The 20290-nt window shown below is 43.0% G+C and overlaps 1 protein-coding gene across 1 annotated transcript in view; it reads right to left on the bottom strand.

Moving 5' to 3' along the window:
• CRKL (CRK like proto-oncogene, adaptor protein) overlaps positions 1-18793 on the bottom strand; it is a 39562-nt gene extending 20769 nt beyond the window's left edge. Inside the window, exons 1-2 of the mRNA XM_047090257.1 lie at positions 16216-18793; positions 4907-5372 (exon numbers count right to left, since the gene is read on the bottom strand). Of these exons, the coding sequence (XP_046946213.1) occupies positions 4907-5372; positions 16216-16526 (777 nt within the window). The 5' untranslated portion in view covers positions 16527-18793. The remainder of the gene's footprint in view (positions 1-4906; positions 5373-16215) is intronic.
• Positions 18794-20290: the final 1497 nt, after the last annotated feature.

Consider the following 20290-nt stretch of genomic DNA (forward strand, 5'->3'; position numbering starts at 1 on the left):
CCACATGGTAACTACTCAGTAAACTTTCTGCTGGAAGGGGTGAGTGTTTTTGGAAGTGCCAAGTTGATACCAGAGGGCCAATGAATTTAGACGCTGCAGAAAGTTTAAAGCATTAGGAAGATGGGCAGACTAAATGATCTATTATCGCTACAACTTGCCCATCTTCTCCATCCTGAGTCACTTTAAGCCTCACTTGCAGTTGGAGAAAATGTTATTCTTCCTCCACAGAATCTGTGCCACTGACTTTGATTCCCATAGATCCCTACTGTCACCAATTGCGGGGTGTTTTTTGTTTGTTTGTTTGTTTGTTTTAAACCCATACCACAGGGGAATGCTCCACCAAGGTTCCAGTTAGATGCTTGGACACAAATTTTCATACAGCAAATATTCATGGGTGTGCAGTCCCAGAATTAATTAAGTTCAATGCTAAGAAAGTTCTTCCCTTTCTTTTCTAGTCAGGAAAGTGTACTGGAATACAGGTGTGTGAGAATAATACTATTATAGGGAGACTCAAGCATCTGCTCTATACTACCTAAAAATCATTAAAAATGTAAATTCCCTGCAAACTTTGGAACCCCCATCAGTTGTGAGAAATTGGCTATTCTGTGCCTCAGTGAAGGCAACAGAAGAAAACTGTTTATCTCCTCAGCCTAGACCTTTGATGATATGGCAACAACTTCCTCAACTTTGTCTTTTGTTCACTTTTGCCCTCTGCCCAACATATCCTGTGCTCTCACCAACCTGCAGCTACTCAGTGGTGTTAAGTCTTGTTCAAGTAAGCTCTTCCCTCTGCCAAAAATGTCTCCCTACACTTCACCCAGCTAACTTCTGTTCATCCTTCAAAACTCAGTTTGAGGGTCCCCCCTCCAGAAAGGCTTCCCAGACCAATACTCACCCACACTCCCATCTCCTACTCCCTTCTCCACTCTCCCTCTACTCTGTGCTATTAGAGCACTTATCACACTGCTGGTTTCTGTCTCTATTTTCTCACTAGGTGGTAAGAACCTGGGTGGTAGGATCCTACAAGATATCCCTCACAGGTTAGTTGCATGAACGGATAATTTATCCAACTCTCAGAAGGAAGGTGTCTTTTAGACTCAAAAGAATTTAAGTAACTTGCCCAAGATCACACCATGAAAAGCCAGGACTTGAATGCAGGTACATGATCTTTCCCTAACCATCTTGTTTTTTACTGTATCAGATAACTGTGACTACAGGTATTTTATAATGGGGTGTCTGGGTGGCTCGGTCAGTTAAACGTCCAACTTTGGCTCAGGTCATGATCATCAGGCTCTGTGCTGATGGCTTGGAGCCTGGAGCCTGCTTCAGATTCTGTGTCTCCCTCTCTAATAAACATTAAAAAATATATACATAATGACAACAGCACCCTTGCTATTGATCAATGGTGTACTTCTGGAAAGGGCTGTATCATTTCCCTTGACCTGAGAATGTTCTTGTAGGGTTGATCTGCTTCTCAGGAGCCCTTCCCAGCTCTACTACACCAAGAGCATGGGAGAGTTCTGCTGTTTTCAAGGAGTGGGGACACCCACCTTAATCACCTCACACAGGTACCAAGTATTCCTTTTTAAATTAAACCCCAAGGAATAACTCACTTCTTTTTTTTTTTGAAATTTTTTTTTTTTTTTTTCAACGTTTATTTATTTTTTTTGGGACAGAGAGAGACAGAGCATGAACGGGGGAGGGGCAGAGAGAGAGGGAGACACAGAATCGGAAACAGGCTCCAGGCTCTGAGCCATCAGCCCAGAGCCCGACGCGGGGCTCGAACTCCCGGACCGCGAGATCATGACCTGGCTGAAGTCGGACGCTTAACCGACTGCGCCACCCAGGCGCCCCAGGAATAACTCACTTCTTGAAAAGAGGTCAGCAAGAGACAAAAATGGATAAACACAAACCTGTTTTAAAATATCTCTTTACTTGCATGAATGTTCTTTTGAAAATCAAGTTTTATGAAAAAACACATGAAATAATTCACAAAATAAAGTTCACCTAAGCCCTCATTGTTCTCGGTAATACTATCAAGGGAAATAAAGAAGCTTCAATTACTGGCACATTTTGTCCTACTTGTCTCACCTTTCTTATTTTAATACTTTTCCTGGTAACCTAATTGCAAAAGTCTCAAGAGAGTTGTTTTTAACAAGATCAGACAAGCACTAAGTTTTAGAACATAACGTAACTCAAAGAACTATTTACTTATGCTATAGCCAAAAGTCTCATTTAAATATATAGAATGAGAAATATAATTAAATGGAATTTAGCAAAGGTTTATTTCTCAGGTCCCCCTTACACTCTCTCAGTGAAGCACCAAAGCAAGCCTTTGATGAGGCTTACACAGCTGGGGTAGTGTCACGAGGCAGCTCAGGTGTAGAGACCTCTCTTTGGGGTCTGAGAGACAAGAAGAGCTGCATAATGGCCAAGTATGTGGGCTATCTTAAAATACACATCGTTAACTAGGCTGTCACCTCATCCTGGTCTAAGGCACCTACCCTGGTATCCACTCACTAAGCTCTAAATGATCCCCATTATAGTACCTGGTCTTGCATTCTACAAGCCCCCTATGCATACTCCAGGCAATAATACACAGGAGGTATGGGCTTCTAAAATGCATGTACATCTTAGAGCTAAAGGTCAACAGGGAGGTGGCCTAAATGGAATGAGGCTTTAAACCCTAGCTCAGGTAAGAGCCCAATTCTTGACTTCCTCTATGGAGCTCTTGGAATTCTGACTGGGTGCTTCAATCCCAATGTGTCTAACACATGCGAGTCACACCAACTCTGAATTCTAGCTCTCTACTCCTATGATGAGACAACAGATGTGAAAATGCCTCAAAAGGCAGAAATCACTGTGCAAACTGGAAAGCGTTTAGAGCCCAGAACACCCTACATAATTTTAGGGTGCTGACGTGTGAACTAGGCCAGAGGCGTGTACCTGTGCAGGGGCAGGTCTGTGTGGGGATGAGAAAGCTGGAAGGCCTACAGGATTCAGTCTGGTTTCTTTCCTGTTCCTCTACCAGGAAGCATGAAAGCATGTGGGTCCTCCCTAGACCTGGTCCCTGCCACAAGCCTCAGATGCTCACTCCTTCTTAAAAGCCAACATGAGAGGGAGAAGTCATCAGACTCTGAAACAAACCTTTAGGTGTAGTTCAGTCAGACATTACTGCTGGTCCAGAGAAACTGAGGATTACCAATGGAAAAAATCACAGAACAAATCAATGCTAGCTTTTATCTGTAAGCAGGCTGTTCTGTGGGTTAAGTTCTGCTTTTTTGAATCAACAGGCTCCATTACTTCATCCTTCCGTCATGCACCAGGGCTGTCCCCCAACCCTGCTCTACTCTGACCTTGGGGTGAACACACAAAGAACAATCACTAGCTTAATTCTAGTTTCTCAAACATATATGCATTTGATAATACTAAGAAAGAGTATTTAACTAATCATATTATAATGATTACCTTATAGTTTGTGGCTCATAAAGCATTTTCACAACTTACCAATAAATAAAAGAGCTAGGATTTATGGCACCAAATTCCATGTTCTGGTATGTTAACATTTAGGGCCCATCTTGCTATGTGCATTTTATACCTCAGTGAAAAATAACACGAAAAATATACGGGACTGCCCTAAAAATAGGAATTTTAAAAAATTCCTATTTTTCAAATCCTTCTGTTCTTCCCCTGGGGTTTGTGCTCATTTATGGTCACTCCAGGTGTATCAAATGTCTCATTAAACTTCTACCTCCTGTAATACGTAGTTTTATACCCTCAACTGGCTTATCAACAACAGTCTTCAAGACTTTCTGCTAAGCATTGAAGAGTCTGTTTTTAAATTTTTTTCAACTTTATTTATTTTGAGAGAGAGAAAGAGATCATGAGCAGGGGAGAGGCAGAAAGAGAGGGAGAGAATCCCAAGCAGGCCCCACACTGCCAGCACAGAGTCTGATGCAGGGCTCAAACCAGAGGTGGATGCTTAACTGAATGAGCCACCCAGGCACACACACCACCCCTCCCCTCCCACCCTTAAAGTTTATTTTTGAGAGAGACAAAGAGTGGGTGGGGAAGGGGCAGAGAGAAAGGGAAAGATAGAGAATTCCAAGCAGGCTCTCCACACTGTCAGTGCAGAGCCCAATGTGGGGCCTGAACCCATGAACTACAAGATCATGACCTGAACCAGAGCTGGATGCCTAACCTATTGAGCCACCTAGGAACCCCAAAGCTTTTTTTTTTTTTTTAAGGCAGTTAATGTTTGGTTTAAAGAATATGACTTGACAATTAAAATGTTCAAGTTCTGGGGCACCTGGCTGGCTCAGTCAGTATAGCATGTGACTCTTAATCAGGGTCATGAATTCAAGCCCCACATTGGGCAAGGAGCCTACTTTAAAAAAAAAAAAAAAAAAGAGAAGAAAAAAAAGTTCAAGCTCTATTTCATGCTATTGTAATTTACAAAATCTCTACTAAGTAAGATCTGAGATATTGTAAACATTTCTCTGCCTAGCCGAAGAGGAATTCTAAGACATTTATCATATTTCTCCTCAGTCGGTCACAATGTTAGAGAAATATAGAACTGTACAAATAGCTACATATCTATCTGTATGCTGATTTTGTCTCTAGGTCATGAGTGTTTATTAAACCATCATCTTTCCTTATTGGAAAGAACACCAACTACTGTGAAACTAAACCTAGGAGAGACTACACCTTGGGAGAAACAAAGAATGGGAAAGGACAAAAGAGTCACATGGGACACTCATAGAGGATCTTCCAAAATCACCCAGTTCTCTTATTCCCCTGAACAGAACCTTAAATCAGCAGTCATTACTTTGCAGAAATGAAATTACAACTGAAAATGAAAACCGAACTGTTAAAAGACCCAAAAAACCAGCCTTGTAAATTTTACCTCTAATGCCAAGGCGGTCTTGTCATAAGCACAGGGTACTCTTTTCTGGATGGCTTTTGCAAAGACAGGTCCATTCTGTGTGGATGGCAAAGGGTTGATCGCTGCTCCAGGAGTACTGGAAACTGCAGGTAGAGGAGTTGTGGTCTGAGGTTGAGCATATGCATGAGCAGGTTCTGGGATTCCATAACTGTTGGAATTCCTATTCCCGTGCTTTCCATGTGGTGAGGACCTCACAAGCTTTTCAACATAAGGGACAGGAATCATCCCAATTCGGCCATCCTTGTTCCGGGCACTCCACCACTGTTCTTCAGGCTTCTCTATTATCACCAGGATCTCACCCTTTTTAAAGGGCAGGTCTTCGGCATCATTCCCAGGAAAATCATAGAGAGTCCGTACGTATTCCAGATTTTCTTCTGCTGTAGGCAGGTTGGGTGCTGATACAGATCCCATTGGTGGGCTCGGATACCTTAAGAGAGAAAGAACATTACTCTTAAGGGAAAGATATTACTCTATACCAGTGTTTGTCAAACTTTTAAATAAATCATTCTCCTCTATGATGAATTTTTTCCTTGCTATATTCTTAGTTAAGAAATTTTATCACACTGTTTTATGTTCTGCAGTTTGTTTTATTTATTTATTTTTTTTAACGTTTATTTTTGAGAGAGACAAAGACAGAATGCAAGTGGGTTAGGGGGGCAGAGAGAGAGACACACACACAGAATCCGAAACAGGCTCCAGGCTCCGAGCTGTCAGCACAGAGCCAGACGCGGGGCTGGAACTCGTGAGCCACAAGATCATGACCTGAGCCGAAGTTGGCCGCTCAACCGACTGAGCCACCCAGGCGCCCCTATGTTCTGTAGTTTGTATTGCAACAGAAGTTTAGCATCCTCAATACATCTTGTTAAATCACATGTCAACTGCATGCATCCAACTCTTGGTTTCAGCTCAGGTTGTGATCTCAGTTAGTGAGTTCAGGCTCCACATTGACAGGGGGGAGCTTGCTTGGGATTCTCTCTCTCCCTCTCTTTCTGCCCCTCTCCCGCTTGCATGCTCCCTTTCTTTCTCAAAATAAATAAACTTAAAAAATAATAATAAATTTTTAAAAATCCCACAGTTCCTGTCCTATTATGATAGGTACAATTCTCCTTTTCTTTTTACCCCCTCCCACTGGCCAAGTTTATTTCTTAAAAGAGTCCTGTGTATGCCCGTGGCAGTTTTTCTGCCTAATATCACACTACAGGTGTTTCCCATATCACTGATCTACAGGATTACTTTTTTTTTTTTTTAAATGTTTATTTATTTTTGGGACAGAGAGAGACAGAGCATGAACGGGGGAGGAGCAGAGAGAGAGGGAGACACAGAATCGGAAACAGGCTCCAGGCTCTGAGCCATCAGCCCAGAGCCTGACGCGGGGCTTGAACTCACGGACCGCGAGATCGTGACCTGGCTGAAGTCAGACGCTTAACCGACTGCGCCACCCAGGCGCCCCGATCTACAGGATTACTTTTATGGCAGGGCACCATTTCATTCTGTGAGCTTGCAACAACTTAGCATCCCCGTGTTTTTGGATACTTAGTTTTTCTTTCTCCCTATTTGATCACCAACATCATGAAGTCTTTGAACTATTTTCTCCACACTAGATTGTTGTAAAGCCTAGATTTCCGATTAAAAAACATGGGCATTTTCATGGCCCTTGGTACACACTGCCACACTACTTTTCAAAAGGCAGTCTTCATAATTTGGCAAAACTTACATTTTTTATGTTCATTTATTTATTTATTGAGAGAGAGAGAGAGCAAGCCAAGGAGGGGCAGAGAGGGAAAGAGAATCTGAAACAGGCTCCATACTTTCAGCCCAGAGTCCTACTCAGAGCTTGAACTCACGAACTGTGAGATTATGACCTGAGTTGAAACCAAGAGTTGGACACTCAACAGACTGAGCCACCCGGGCACCCCCCAAACTTGTTTCTTTTTTAACGTAAATGACTTGCTTAATATAGTATGCGGACTACTGAATTAACAGTAATCAATATACTACACAACGGTGATTAGGAGACAGCAGGAGTAGCTGCAGGAGCAGCAACAGTAATAGAGCTGACATTTATTACCTATGCCAGGCACTATTTGCAGTCTATATAAACTTTAAATTATTTAATCCTCTCATCAATTCTGTGAGTATCCCCATTTTACAGATGAGGAAGCCAATGCCAACTCAGGGTTAGATTTGTACTCAGGCAGTCTTGTTCTAGAGTCCTCACTCATAACCTCTAAGCTAGTCAGCCTCAGGAACAAACCCTGCATCTTTTGAGTGTATGGGAATCAATGTCGGATTGTATGTGAAACATGCACGACAGTTCCTGGCTGTTACTGAGCATCCAATTAGCTCCCCACCCCCACCCTCTTTAAGGTACACCCTGCTCCTATTTCAAAGGCCACAGACAATCTGTGAAGTCTGGGTGGTACTACATAAATCTCATACACCTTTACTAAAAACACAATCAGTTCCAAATCAGACCCCCTCCAAGGGTATTTTCATTGTCTGTGTACTTAAAAGTTAAAAGCAGTTAGTTCTACAACACAAATTGTGAGGACACTAGTATAGCTTCAGTGGGGATTAACATTAATCAAATTCATCTACGTAGGTATCCACTGGACTTACTATGTACTAAGAACTTGGGAGACAAACAATGTATTAAAACCAAGTTCTTGCTTTTAAAAGACTGCCAATTTAATATAGGCAGAGACTAGAAGGCAACCAAAGCACAACGTGTAATTACTGTGGGTCATGACAGTAGTTGATAGGGTCAAGGAGTATTCAAAGGAAAGAGTGAGTTCTGTTAGGGGGCAGAACAAGCAAGGAGGTGATGAACGAATAAAAGCTGAAGACTAGCTCCCTTTGAAGTTGAAAGATTTTGTTGAAGACAGGCTTACATATTTTGGTTCTGTATCAGAAAAAGACTAGAGGCCCAAGAGTTCAAACACTCCCTTCCCCAGCCTCTCCACACCTCACAGGGCACGCTGCTCATTCCTTTAAGTACAGCCCAGGAGCTTTGCTGGCAAGGCCCTTGACGTTGAGGAATTTCTGTAAACCGTTGGTACATGTTTAAGGCTTTGCAGGCTATACATATGGCCTATGTCGTATATTCTTTTTTAATACAACTTTTGGAAAATACAATAACCATTCTTAGCTTCAGTACACTATACAAAAACTGAGTCTGGCCTAGGGACCTACAAACTATGGCCTCTGTGCCATTCAGTCTACTGTATTTTCTTTAAATAAATGAGACAAACTCATTCTTTTAAGTATTGTGTATGACTACTTTTGTGCTCTAAGGGCATAGTTGAGAAACTGTGACAGAAACTATATGGCCTACAAAGCTTAACATATTTTGGGTGCGTGGGTGGCTCAGTCGGTTGAGTGCCCAACTTCAGCTCGGGTCATGATCTCACGGTTTGTGGGTTCGAGCCCTGCGTCGGGCTCTGTGCTGACAGCTCAGAGCCTGGAGCCTGCTTCGGATTCTGTGTCTTCCTCTCTCTCTCTGCCCCTCCCCTGCTCACACTCTGTCAATCTCTCTCTCAAAAAATAAACATTAGGGGTGCCTGGGTGGCTCAGTCGGTTAAGCGCCCGACTTCGGCTCAGGTCATGATCTCACGGTCCGTGAGTTTGAGCCCCGCGTCGGGCTCTGTGCTGACAGCTCAGCGCCTGGAGCCCGTTTCAGATTCTGTGTCTCCCTCTCTCTCTGCCCCTCCCCTGTTCATGCTCTGTCTCTCTCTGTCTCAAAAATAAATAAACATTAAAAAAAATTTAAAAAATAATAAAAAAATAAACATTAAAATAAAAATTAAAAAGCTTAAAATATTTACTATCTGGCCCCTTAAAGTTTGCTGATTCTTTGTCTAGATTACTTGGTTAAAAGAGCAGAGAGTGTTTTCATCTTTTAATACTTCTCTGGCGAGGGGGATACATGCAAATCTGACAGAGATGGAAGATAGTTTCTACTTTCTCCACCATTATTATCGCTATAGTGACCATGGGGCTCGTCTCCTGATTCAGCACATGCACAGATCTTAAATTAGACACCAAATCAATCTCCCAGCCATGTGCCTGACATAAATTCAAAGTCTTCCACCCCACATCCTCAAACTCATATATCCATCAAAATTTCCTGCAAATTACACATTAGTTCCACTGTAGACATGAAACCGTGATGACAGGACAGCTTATCTTGCCCTTTCTATTAGGCCCCACAGCCTAAACATAACATAAAATTGGAACAATTTACTGTTTCTCAATCATTTTGATTTGTTCCTTGATCAAAACTGTAAAAGAGCAGCTTTCAACTCTTCTTTAAATTTTATATGTAAAGAGTTTCCCAATCCCATTCAAACACACTTAGACCCATGCTTCTCCCTGACTTATATAGCCTATAGCATATTGAATAAGAAGGCCCTGGATGACTAACTGGAAATTGCCTCTTCTTATCTAATGTCAATGAACCCCCTCTCCTTTAGATTAAAAGCATCTCAGCTTCATGTATAAAGCACAGATAAAACATTTTTTTTAAGCCTGACTGTTAATAACCTCTAAGGTTAAAATTTCTTTCTTCATGCAAAAGCAATACAACTTCTGGGAGGAGAGTTTCAAAGGTACTGGTAATCTAGTTTTTTAAAGGAGTCACACGGGGGCGCCTGGGTGGCTCAGTTGGTAAAGCATCTGACTTTGGCTCAGGTCACAATCTCAGTCTCAGATTTCAAGCCCCACATTGAGCTCTGTGCTGACAGCTCAGAGCCTGGGGCTGCTTCGGATTCTTTGTCTCCCCCTCTCTCTGCCCCTCCCCGCTCACACTCTGTCTTTCAAAAAAATAAATAAACGTTAAAAAAATATTAAAGGAGTCAATCAAATGGGTTTTGAAGATTTTTCTTATTATATACATGTACATATTCTCTTTTATGTACAGAAATATTTCATAGTAAAAAGTTGGAAAACTAAACAAAATAGGTAAGAAAAACAATTCTAAGAAGACTGGCTAAAAACCTCTCTAGTGAAACAAGCACTGAATACTGAGAACCTCACCCTTCCACCCCTAGACATTCACAGCATCATTTATAGCTCTCTATGCCTGTGGCTGCCTCTCCACTCCCTTCCACAGCTCCTCTTCTGTTCACTCTGTGGATTCCCTAAATTTAGACTCCCAAATCTACATTTAGCCCCCAATTCTCTTCTCAATAACAAGCCCATCAGATTGCTAAACCTGGCTTCCAGTACACATCTCAAAAAGATTCTCCCTGCTGAAAACAATCATCCCCCCTCACCCTGATCAATTCTCTTCTATTCTCTCAATTAAAGACACCACTGAATCATTCTTGAAGTCATACCTCTTCCCTCACCTTCTACATGCAATTGCCCAGCAACAACTGTTAGTTTCCACTTTATAGTCCCAAATGTCTTAGAGTTCAGCTTTTCACAATCCCTTCTCCTGTAACAGGCCTTCATTAGTTCCACATCCTAGACTCTCTCCCTACCCAGTCTCACACCAGAGCAGTTTCTAAAAAGTAAAACTGGCCATGGCAATTCTCTTCTCTCTGTACCTCCCCCGCTCATGCTTGCGTGCTCTCTCTCTCTCTCTCTCAAGAATAAACAAACATTAAAAACAAAAAACCCAAAACAACTTTATTTTATTTTTTAAGTAGGCTCCATGCCCAATGTGGGGATTGAACTCATGACCTTGAGATTGAGAGTCGGATGCTCTACTGAGTCACCCAGCCATCAAAAACTTTAGATAGCTCCCACTGTTAAATTTATTCACAAAGCATAGGAGGCCTTTTACAATTTAGTATTTATTCTTCCTTTCTACCTCACTGCCCATCACTCATATTAATTACAACTGTGCCTTTCCCTAGCAGGCACTGCCACCACCTCTTCTCTTCTCACCTCTTCTTTCAAGCCTTCCCTGACCCCCCAGTTGATCATCCTTGCTTTTAAGTTCCCATGGTATTCTATTTTAACTTGTTCAATATACTGAGCTTCTCAAGGGCTAAAACCATGATTTACTCCCATTATATGCCTTGAGTCTAGTAGTGGGTTTTGGTATAGAGTAGGCTTCAATACAGTGAAATTCCTGCTAATAAAAATAAAATGCCAAAGACATAGAGAAGCATTTCCCATTACTGTCCCTATTCTTTTTTTTTTTTTCCTTCTGAAAACACAAAAACTTCAGCACTCCAATTCCCTATATCTGGTTTAATTCTGTTATACAAAGAAATCCTGCATGCCACTTGGTTTGCTCTCCAAGCCTCTTCAGTTCACCACTGTTCCACTCATGCTCTCGGACGTCATTCCAGACTAGTTGCCACATGCCTAGTGGCTCCACCTTATGTGGTATGATCTTAGCTCAGACTCTAAAATAATCTGAACTCCCACTAATTAGCACTGTTCCCTTTTACTTATCAGGAAAAACTAAAATATTTTAGCCTGAAGGAAACCTAGAAATAATCTAGTCCAACTCTTCAAGTCAAAAGAAAAGTTCTATCTTAGGTTAAAAAAACAAATCTCTGTATTTGAGTCTTAAGAGAGAAAAATCACAAATCAAATGCCTACCAGTACTTTACATGTCACAACTCTTAACCGGGCAAACTTCCATTCCCAGCATAATGACAATGTTCTTGTATCTCATCTGAATCAAATTTAGAGGAGTTAACTACTGGTAAGAAGAAAACCAAAGGTTTATTCATGGTGCCAAATTCTATGCTAATCAAAATTACTGGTAATCTTTCTCCCTCAATCCTAATTATAAAAGTCCAGATTTTAGATCCCTCAAATATTTAGAACAGGGGATGTGGGAGGAGGTGTGACCATGATGCCCATGGCATCCTCTGGTCCATGCAAGGCTTGGCTTCTGCTTCACAGGTGGGAGGGCCCTCCCCTGGGCACTCAGACTAGGGCGGGCATCCTTTTCCAGCTACTCTATCATATTAGATAGCATGGAAATTGCCTTTAAAAAATCCCAGTACCAGTAATCTTATCAAGAATTTGACAGGGATTATTTTGATTCAATGTTAGTTCTATGTTACCAAATACATGTAACATGCAACATCTGTTGAGAAAATCAAATATTTTCTCTAAGGGTCAACTTGCCTCAATTAAAAAACTTTACTTTTCAGGATTTTTCTCCTAGCCTTCATATAGCTATATAAGCTAAGAACTGGAGATTTTATAAGCAAAGTAAGCTATACAAAACACAGTCTCTAAACCACAGGAAAACATATTTCATATCTAAACAATCCACTCAGGAATCTTCTGAAACATTCTGTTGTTAAACTGGAAATCACCTCCATTAAATTAAGAAGCACTAGCACTTACCTGAATACTAACTATAACTTAATGAACAGAATCTTAAAAATGTTTATACTCAAATAAGTTGGAGGTGAAAACCACCAAAGGTTTTGTTCACCAACTGTAATATAAAAAGTACACTCACATGCTGAAAGAGAATCCTTTAAGGTCACTCAAAATCAACAAAAGCCATCTGACAAGACATAACACCTTTTGGAGGTTTTTAAACCCACCACAGGAATACCACAAACACAAAAAGGAATTAATAAGATAAACTGAGAAGATACAAAGTTACTAATGTATCAAGTCATTTTGGTTTCTTCCTTTCTCTTTCCTCATCATTCCCCACTCCTCTCCCATCAGCAACTCAATCTTAACTCCAAAACACGCACCTCCAAGCCATAGCTCAAGTCAGTCTATATGAACTATGACACCTATATGTTATCAGCCATGAACATTTTGAACCTGAATAGCAGTGACAACCCCAGAGGACTCCCCTGCTTCAAATTCCTTCCATGGGACCCACTGTGCTTTAATTAAAATCTAATTTCCTTATCTTGACCATTGTATCTCATAACTCTTATTGGACCCCCTTATTTAAGCACCATACTCCCGGGGTGCCTGGGTGGCTCAGTCAGTGTTGAGAGTCCCTCTTGGATTTTGGCTAACGTCATGACCCGTCATGATCCTAGGGTCGTGGGATGGAGCCCTGTGTCGGGCTCAGCATGGAGTCTGCCTAAGATTCTCTCTCTCCCCCTCAGTTCCTCTCCCCAGTTTGAGCTCTCTAAAACAAAATAAAACAAAACAACAAAACTCTCACCACTACCAACCTACTATCTTTTTCACCTCTGGACTTTGTGTAAGCTCTTCCCTATGACTGGAAGGCTCTTCCCTTCTCTTAATCCAAGCCTTCCCAAGACTTGCCTCTTCTCTACCCTTAGTTAACATCGTGTTTCTCTGACCACACTACATCAGGTAGGTCTCTTCTATTATATTCTCTCTGCCCAGCTGCATTTCCTTCATAGCATTTATTAATCTTGTATTTTATTTATTTTCCTAATTTTTAGTTGGTCTCTTCCACTAAAATATAAGTTCTATTATGGAAAAAGTATGTCTGCAATCCATTGTTCTCAACTTCTATCAGTGACATATAATGCTCATAAACATTTGAAAATACAAAACTAAATGTTAAGGAACATTCCAATAAAAAAGATCAGACTAGGAAACAAGGACCAGTCCTCAAATTCTGAGGAAGTCATACTGTTATAATTTTTCACTAAGGAAAATTAAAAAGCTAAGGGGCATGAAACTTTGGCCTTAAAAGCTCAATTCTGACGCCTAAATAACTAAACCACTTTATTTATCTTGTTTGGATGTGAAGAGGCATTTTTAAAAAATGTTTATTTTTTAAAGAGAAACAGAGAGAAGGCTCATGCGTGGGTCAGGGCCACAGACAGGGGGACACAGGATCCGAAGCAGGCTCCATGCTGACAACAGGGCTCGAACCCACTAACCACAAGATCATGACCTGAGCCGAAGTCAGATGCTCAACCATCTGAACCACCCGGGCGGCCCTGGGTGTGAAGAGGCATTAAACTGACTTGCTTTTGATCAAGGCTTTACAGGATACCTCTAGTTTTTTCTGAAGGTTGAAAACACATTAAACCAAATCGGCGAATTTCAAGCTTGAAGGACAGTCCAAAGATTAAGAAAGTAAATCCAGTCAGGATCTAACCCAACCAGCATTGTGATCACCGTCTGATCACAATGAAAAACAAGAAACTAAATTACAGCAACATGCGTGGGGCAGAGAGCAAAAAGAGGGAGAAGGGAAAAACAATTAAAGCTGCAGTGTAAGCGGGAGGGCTTATTATTTGAGGGGCCTAGAACAGCAGTTAAGATTTCAATACGCGAGGAGTGGGGGTTAGGCAATCAAGGGAAGAGCCAATAGCCCCAGTTGGCTAGTGGGGCTGCACTAAAGGAAGAACAGGTAGGGGAGAGGGAGGAGGACAGGCAACAAAAACATAAAGTTATGTCTGGTATCTGGGAAGACACATGTATGAAAAATGCAGAGTTGTTTTTGTTGGTAATGGGAAGCCACTGCAGCATACTCCCTTTTCTCTCTAGGAGGGAATTCAACCATTTACTCACACTTTCTCAAACAGCTGTATTAATAGTATCTGTCACCTCAAAGCAAGCACAGTGCCTTTCACATAACACGGCTTCATAAATGCCTGAAATTAATGACATAATTCACCTCCATGAGTTGGAGAATTCACTTAAACATATTAAAAATCTCATTACAGTTGGTTCTAATATTCTCTCCAACCCCTTAGATCAGAATTATACTGTGCTCAAAGTTGACTCTAATAGCCAGCATCTTTGGGGACCTGGAGATTTCACTAATCAGATTCTTGGTGCCTAGGTCTTTATTATACACTATTTGATTTATAATCACTTTCTCCCAGTTTTTAAAGTCCATTTGGTTCAGCAGTTAATCTTACAGTCATGATACCGTCATGGCTTTGTTTCTTCTCTATCTTATTCCACAGAAGCAACACTTACGCATACAGTGGGGGTTCCTTAATTATTATAGCTTTTAATGGTTAAAGCTCAGAGCAACATCTTGCCAGCGAATCTATAAAATCAGAAACATTTCATTCCAAAAAACCAGTATCAGCACCCTATCCTTTTTAAACAGATGTTCAAAAAGCAAAATGGGCAGTAAAATACCTTTTATTAACATAAAAATTCTAGGCAATTTCTTCAGTTCAAATTTGGCATAATTCAAATAAAAGTGAGAAAATACTAAAGACAAATTAAAGCAAGTAATCAAATAAAACAATGCACTTTACTTGAAAAGGAGGATGCTTGATGCTGGGAGTCACTTTGGGGGCCTAACTTTATTTATTTATTTTGGGGGGGGGGAGGGGAGAGGCAGAGAGAGAGGGAGAGCGGATCCTTAGCAGGCTGCATGCTGTGAGAGCAGAACCCGATGCAGGGCTTGAACTCACAAACCATGAGATCATGACCTAAAGCTGAAGTTGGTGGCTTAAAAACTGAGCCAGCCAGGAGCCCTTGGGTGCTTAACTTTAATATTAAATCATTAGACTCAGAAATATCCAAAAAGCGTATCTGAAACTAAACTTGCATAGAATTAAGAAAGTGTTGCTCTAAATTTGTCCTTTAGTAAGTAACATTATAGCCTTATCCCTCCTTAGAATTTAACCAGATTGATTTCTGACCTATTAATGATCCAGCTTGGGAGTAAACTATAAAAACTTAAAAATATGTCCTAGATGAAGCCAATACACCTTATTTTAAAATTTCTGTAATTAAAAAAAAAATTCTGTAATTATAAAACAAAAGGTGTCTGGCATTAATTCAAACCTGGCACCAAGGTATCAACATATAGTTCTGATGTTTCACAGTTAAAGGTTTTGTTTCTGAACGCTCAAGCATTTTCATTTGTCGATTGTTCCAAAGGCTGCAGTCCAAGAGTTCTAAAACTGGAGCAGGGAGTTGCAAGAACCTTGAGTAGTGTGCAAAATTGAGTGTACGGACATTTTTAGGGAGGGGGGGAAAGTCACGACTACTTTGAGATTCTCAAATAAGTCTGTGGTCCAAAAAAGGTTTAAAAACAACAATAAAACATTCTGCTGTAGTAGAATAAGCCAATAGATAATATGACAAAGGGCAAAAAAAGCGTGCATTTTAACTATGCAAACCACCGTTAAACATGTTTAAAACGCATCCCCGCATTCAGTGACCCAGATCCTGACACTAGCCTTCCGTTCAGAATGCCTTCTGGAAAATAATTGGGTTCAGAATGGGGTGAAACGGGTTCAATCGCCCCTCGCCGCACCCCCCCTCCCCCAACTCTTCGATGGATCCCAAGCGGACAAGCCCCTGCCATTCTCGACTCTCCTCCGCGGTCGGAGTGGGCTGTGCGCCCGAGGACGCGGGCGCTCGCATACCTGGGCGCGGGCTCGATTAGGGTGGTGGTGTCCAGGTAGTGGATCTTGTAGAACTCCAGCAGGGCCGGCAAGTGGTCAAATTCCTGGTCCCCAATCTTAAAACGGCGGTTGGGCAGAGAGTTGATGATGTAGTGGGAGACCCGCGAGTTCTCGGACACGGACAGCACATAATCCCCAGGGCAGGTGGAGGAGTCGCGAACTAGGAACATACCGTGGCGCTGGCCCTGGAGCCGGGTCTGCGCCTCCTGGCGAGACACCGGCCCCATGTACCAGGCGGAGCGGTCTGAGGAGTCGAACCTGGCGGAGGACATGGTGTCGAGCCGGGGCTCTGCGGCGAGTCGGGGCGGCGGCTGCTCTCTTCTGTTCTGGACGCCTCTGCCCGACAGACGGCTTTGCGGCCAAGGAAGGGCCTCTTGGCACACCTCGAGGCGCGCTTAGAGGGCCGAGCCACCTTCCTCTCGGCTCCGGGCCCGCAGCATCCTCCGCCGCCGCCCGCCTGCTCCGGGGCCGCCTTACGGAGGGAGCCGGCCCGGGGAATGCGGAGCAGAGCCCGAGGTCGGGGCGGGCGAAGCCGAGCCGCAGCGGAGGCCGCCCCGGGGTTCTCGGGCTGCCCGGAGTACCGGGGTGCCTCCAGTCACTCCTGGCCTGGAACGCACCGACTCCGCGGCCCCCGCCCCCACGACTCTGCACCGAAACCCGCCGCCACGCAAAGAAACGGACTCCTAAAAGCGTCGCGCCTTCGGGGCGGCTTTGCCGAGCCCGTTCCCAAGAGCCACAGCAACAAAATGGCGGACGCAGGAGAAGCGGCCGGCCACCTCCCCCTCAGCTCAGCGCACTCTCTCTGCGCACGCGTGGGCTCCGGCTCCCAGCTGCCGCCTGGGCCCACCCCTTGTCGTCGCCCGGCACGGCCAATCAGGAGCACGGTCGTGACGGTCGGGGCGTGCGCCACTCGCGGCCGCTCCCGCGTTCCGGGAGGAGGCGGGGGAGGCGGGGGAGGTGGAGGAGGCGGTGGTGGCGGCGGCCACTCCCTTCTTCCTGGGCTGCGGTGCGCCGCCGGGGGCGCTGCCGCGGCCGGCTCTCCCCGCGCTGGCAGGAAAACAGCTGGAGACTAGAGGGAGCGGCATTTAGAAAACCTGCTCTGGGAACAAAGCATTAACGTACACGCCGAATCGCTGGCCATGGAGGCGTGGCACTGAGGTGACCTGGCCGGCCTAGGGGCTCAGGGGGACCCGCCCTGAGGGATACCGATGGGCGGACAGGACCAACGGGTCGAAGTGGTTCTGGAAGGAGATGACCGCGGGGGCTGAGGTGACCAGCAGACAGGGACGAGGTGGCCTCGACCCGAGGTGGCCCGATAGGTTAAGGGACCCAGAGTGGCCAGGAGACTCGACAGGCAGCATTGGGGGGTTGTGGAGGTTATATCGAAAGGAGTAAATGGTCTAGGAAGTCCACAGTCTGGTGCAGTGTGGCCATCATTAATTAGCGCTTGATTGATACAAGTGAAATGCAAACGCCTCCGGGCGTGGCCTGAAGACCTCATCTGCTCTGGATTCTGCAGCTTCTCTGAATCTCCCAGTCCTTGGCTGACCCTACTCCCGCCAGGACCTCCTAGCCTGTTTCCCCGCCCCGCCCTAGAATGAAATTTTAAGAGAACAGGGATCTTGTATGTCTTGTTCACTTCTGGACCTAGCACAATGTCTGGACCTGAACTGATGCTCAAATATTTATTGAATGAATGTTCAGAAAAACCACCAGGTTACTGGTGCCTGATTTATTGGTAGCACCATCCCTGGAACTGGACAGACAAGAAAGCATGTCCAAAAAGGGAGACGCAGGCAACACAAACCCATACTTAGATCCCTTTGTCAATGGGATTTCATTTGGGCTGTTTGCATCCAAGTTGATCATATACTGGATTCTAGGGTGATAGGTGATATCTATCTTAGAGTAAGCTAAAGGGGAAATGTCAAGGTCTAGTGCCTTTTGTGACATAGCATAAGCAGGTTTTCATCTTCCAAAAACTGTCATGACTCAGGTACAATTTGAATAGCACAAAATTTGAAGATGACTGTTGGGATTCAAATCTTGCTCCATTGACTAGCTGGGTGACCTTGGACCAATTAATCATTCTATGCCTCATATATTAAACAAGCTAATACATGTAAAGTGCTTAGAATAGTGCCTGGCACATATTAAACATCATATAAGAGCTTTTAATTATTACTATTCAGCCTCTATCTGGGCTTCTGCCTCCATAGCCTAAAGGTGTGCAGATCTTTCAATGGGTGGATGAGGGTAGGGAGAAAAATCTCCGTTTGATTTTCTAGCTACCTTTTCTTACCAGATTTTACCACTTCATCATCAGCCACTCTTTGCCCAGCCTTTATTTGGATTCTACCCTTACTTTGAAACTGACCTTTGGAAATCATCACTGATCTCCACTGAACCTAGCATTTTCTTTGATCTACCTGGCCCTATGTGTCTATACTGAAAATCTGTGGAAAGAATCCCTTTTTTTTTTAAATTTTATTTTTTTAAGCTTCTGAGCCACTAATACAATTTTTTTCTTTCTCTTTAATATACTTGTTTGTTTTCTGTTTTGTTTTTTAACTCAGAACCCTGAGATCAAGACCTGAGCTGAGATCAAGAGTCAGATACTTAACCTACTGAGCCACTCAGGTGCCCCTCTTGGTCTTTTTTGATAGCACTTTTGTCTCCAGCCTCTGTGTGTAGAAGCTCAGTGCTTAATCTCTCTACAGCCTCTCCTTTGGTAGGCTAATAATGAAGGCTTTAGGAATCACCTGTTTATTGGTGACACGGAAGCATGTATATTCTAAAAGTAGAACAGAATCTGACCACACCCTATAATTTCTATGCAAACTCTATGGTCACAGCCTAAATTCTTATCACTTTCCGTTGTGATTGTTTATAAACATCTCTCCGGTCCTAATCAGAATGTCTTGAAGGCCTCTTTTACTATTGTTTTTTGTATTCCCAGTGCCCAACACAGTGCCCAGCACATAATATATATTTAAAATAAATGGTTTTTTTTTTAATTTTTTTTTTCAACGTTTATTTATTTTTGGGACAGAGAGAGACAGAGCATGAACAGGGGAGGGGCAGAGAGAGAGGGAGACACAGAATCGGAAACAGGCTCCAGGCTCCGAGCCATCAGCCCAGAGCCTGACGCGGGGCTCGAACTCACGGACCGCGAGATCGTGACCTGGCTGAAGTCGGACGCCTAACCGACTGCGCCACCCAGGCGCCCCAAAATAAATGGTTTTTGAATGTAGGTGGATAACGATGAGAAGAAGCCAGAGCAAAGAAGATTTATTGTAGTAAAGGTAACGTGATTTTTGTCACTGTTTCCTGTTAATTAACATAATAAATGTATTTAAAATAGGTCTTTGGACCTGAGGTTTATTTAACCCTATATCTACCCTTATGTTTTATCTTCTGTTTGGATTAAATTGTGCCTCTCAGCTTCCCCTTTTCTGTCAATAGCCATCAGTGTTTTCCTAATGCGCAGACTCAAATCTGAGTCATTTTGTACTTAACTAAATAACTCAAAAATACCTAATTTATATAGTGTTTTCCAATTCACAAAACTGTGCATAATACATTGTTTTACTCACTCCAACCAAAGTCCCATGAAATCCTTTTTTATAGATGATCCAGAAGCTCAGAGAGGTTAAGTGACTTGCTGACATAAGTTATTATAAATTATATAATTTGCAAGAGGCAGAGCTGGCACTCCTGAGCCAGGTCTCCTGACTCAGAGTCAGTCTCACTTTATTGTTACACAACTGCCTATAATTTAGTCCATTTTCTTTGTTTTGCTGATCAGGAAACTGAGGTCTTCCAATGTAAAATTTAACACCAGGAAGGAATATCAATCTTATAATACAGAGGAGTGGTTGGACTTGTCCCTCTTTTTGGATTTCAGATAGCACCATCATTCAGCTGCCAAAGTGCCATGATCCCCTCTTGAAAAATTTATATTACAGATGGATCAAAATGCCTCTCCTTTTGCTTCAAAATAGTCCCCTGGGGGATGGAGTATGGACCGGACAAA

This window comes from Lynx rufus, unplaced genomic scaffold, assembly GCF_022079265.1.
Source record: "Lynx rufus isolate CCGP_SWC_20201006 ecotype Redwood Valley unplaced genomic scaffold, mLynRuf1.p SCAF_29, whole genome shotgun sequence".
Taxonomy (NCBI): domain Eukaryota; kingdom Metazoa; phylum Chordata; class Mammalia; order Carnivora; family Felidae; genus Lynx; species Lynx rufus.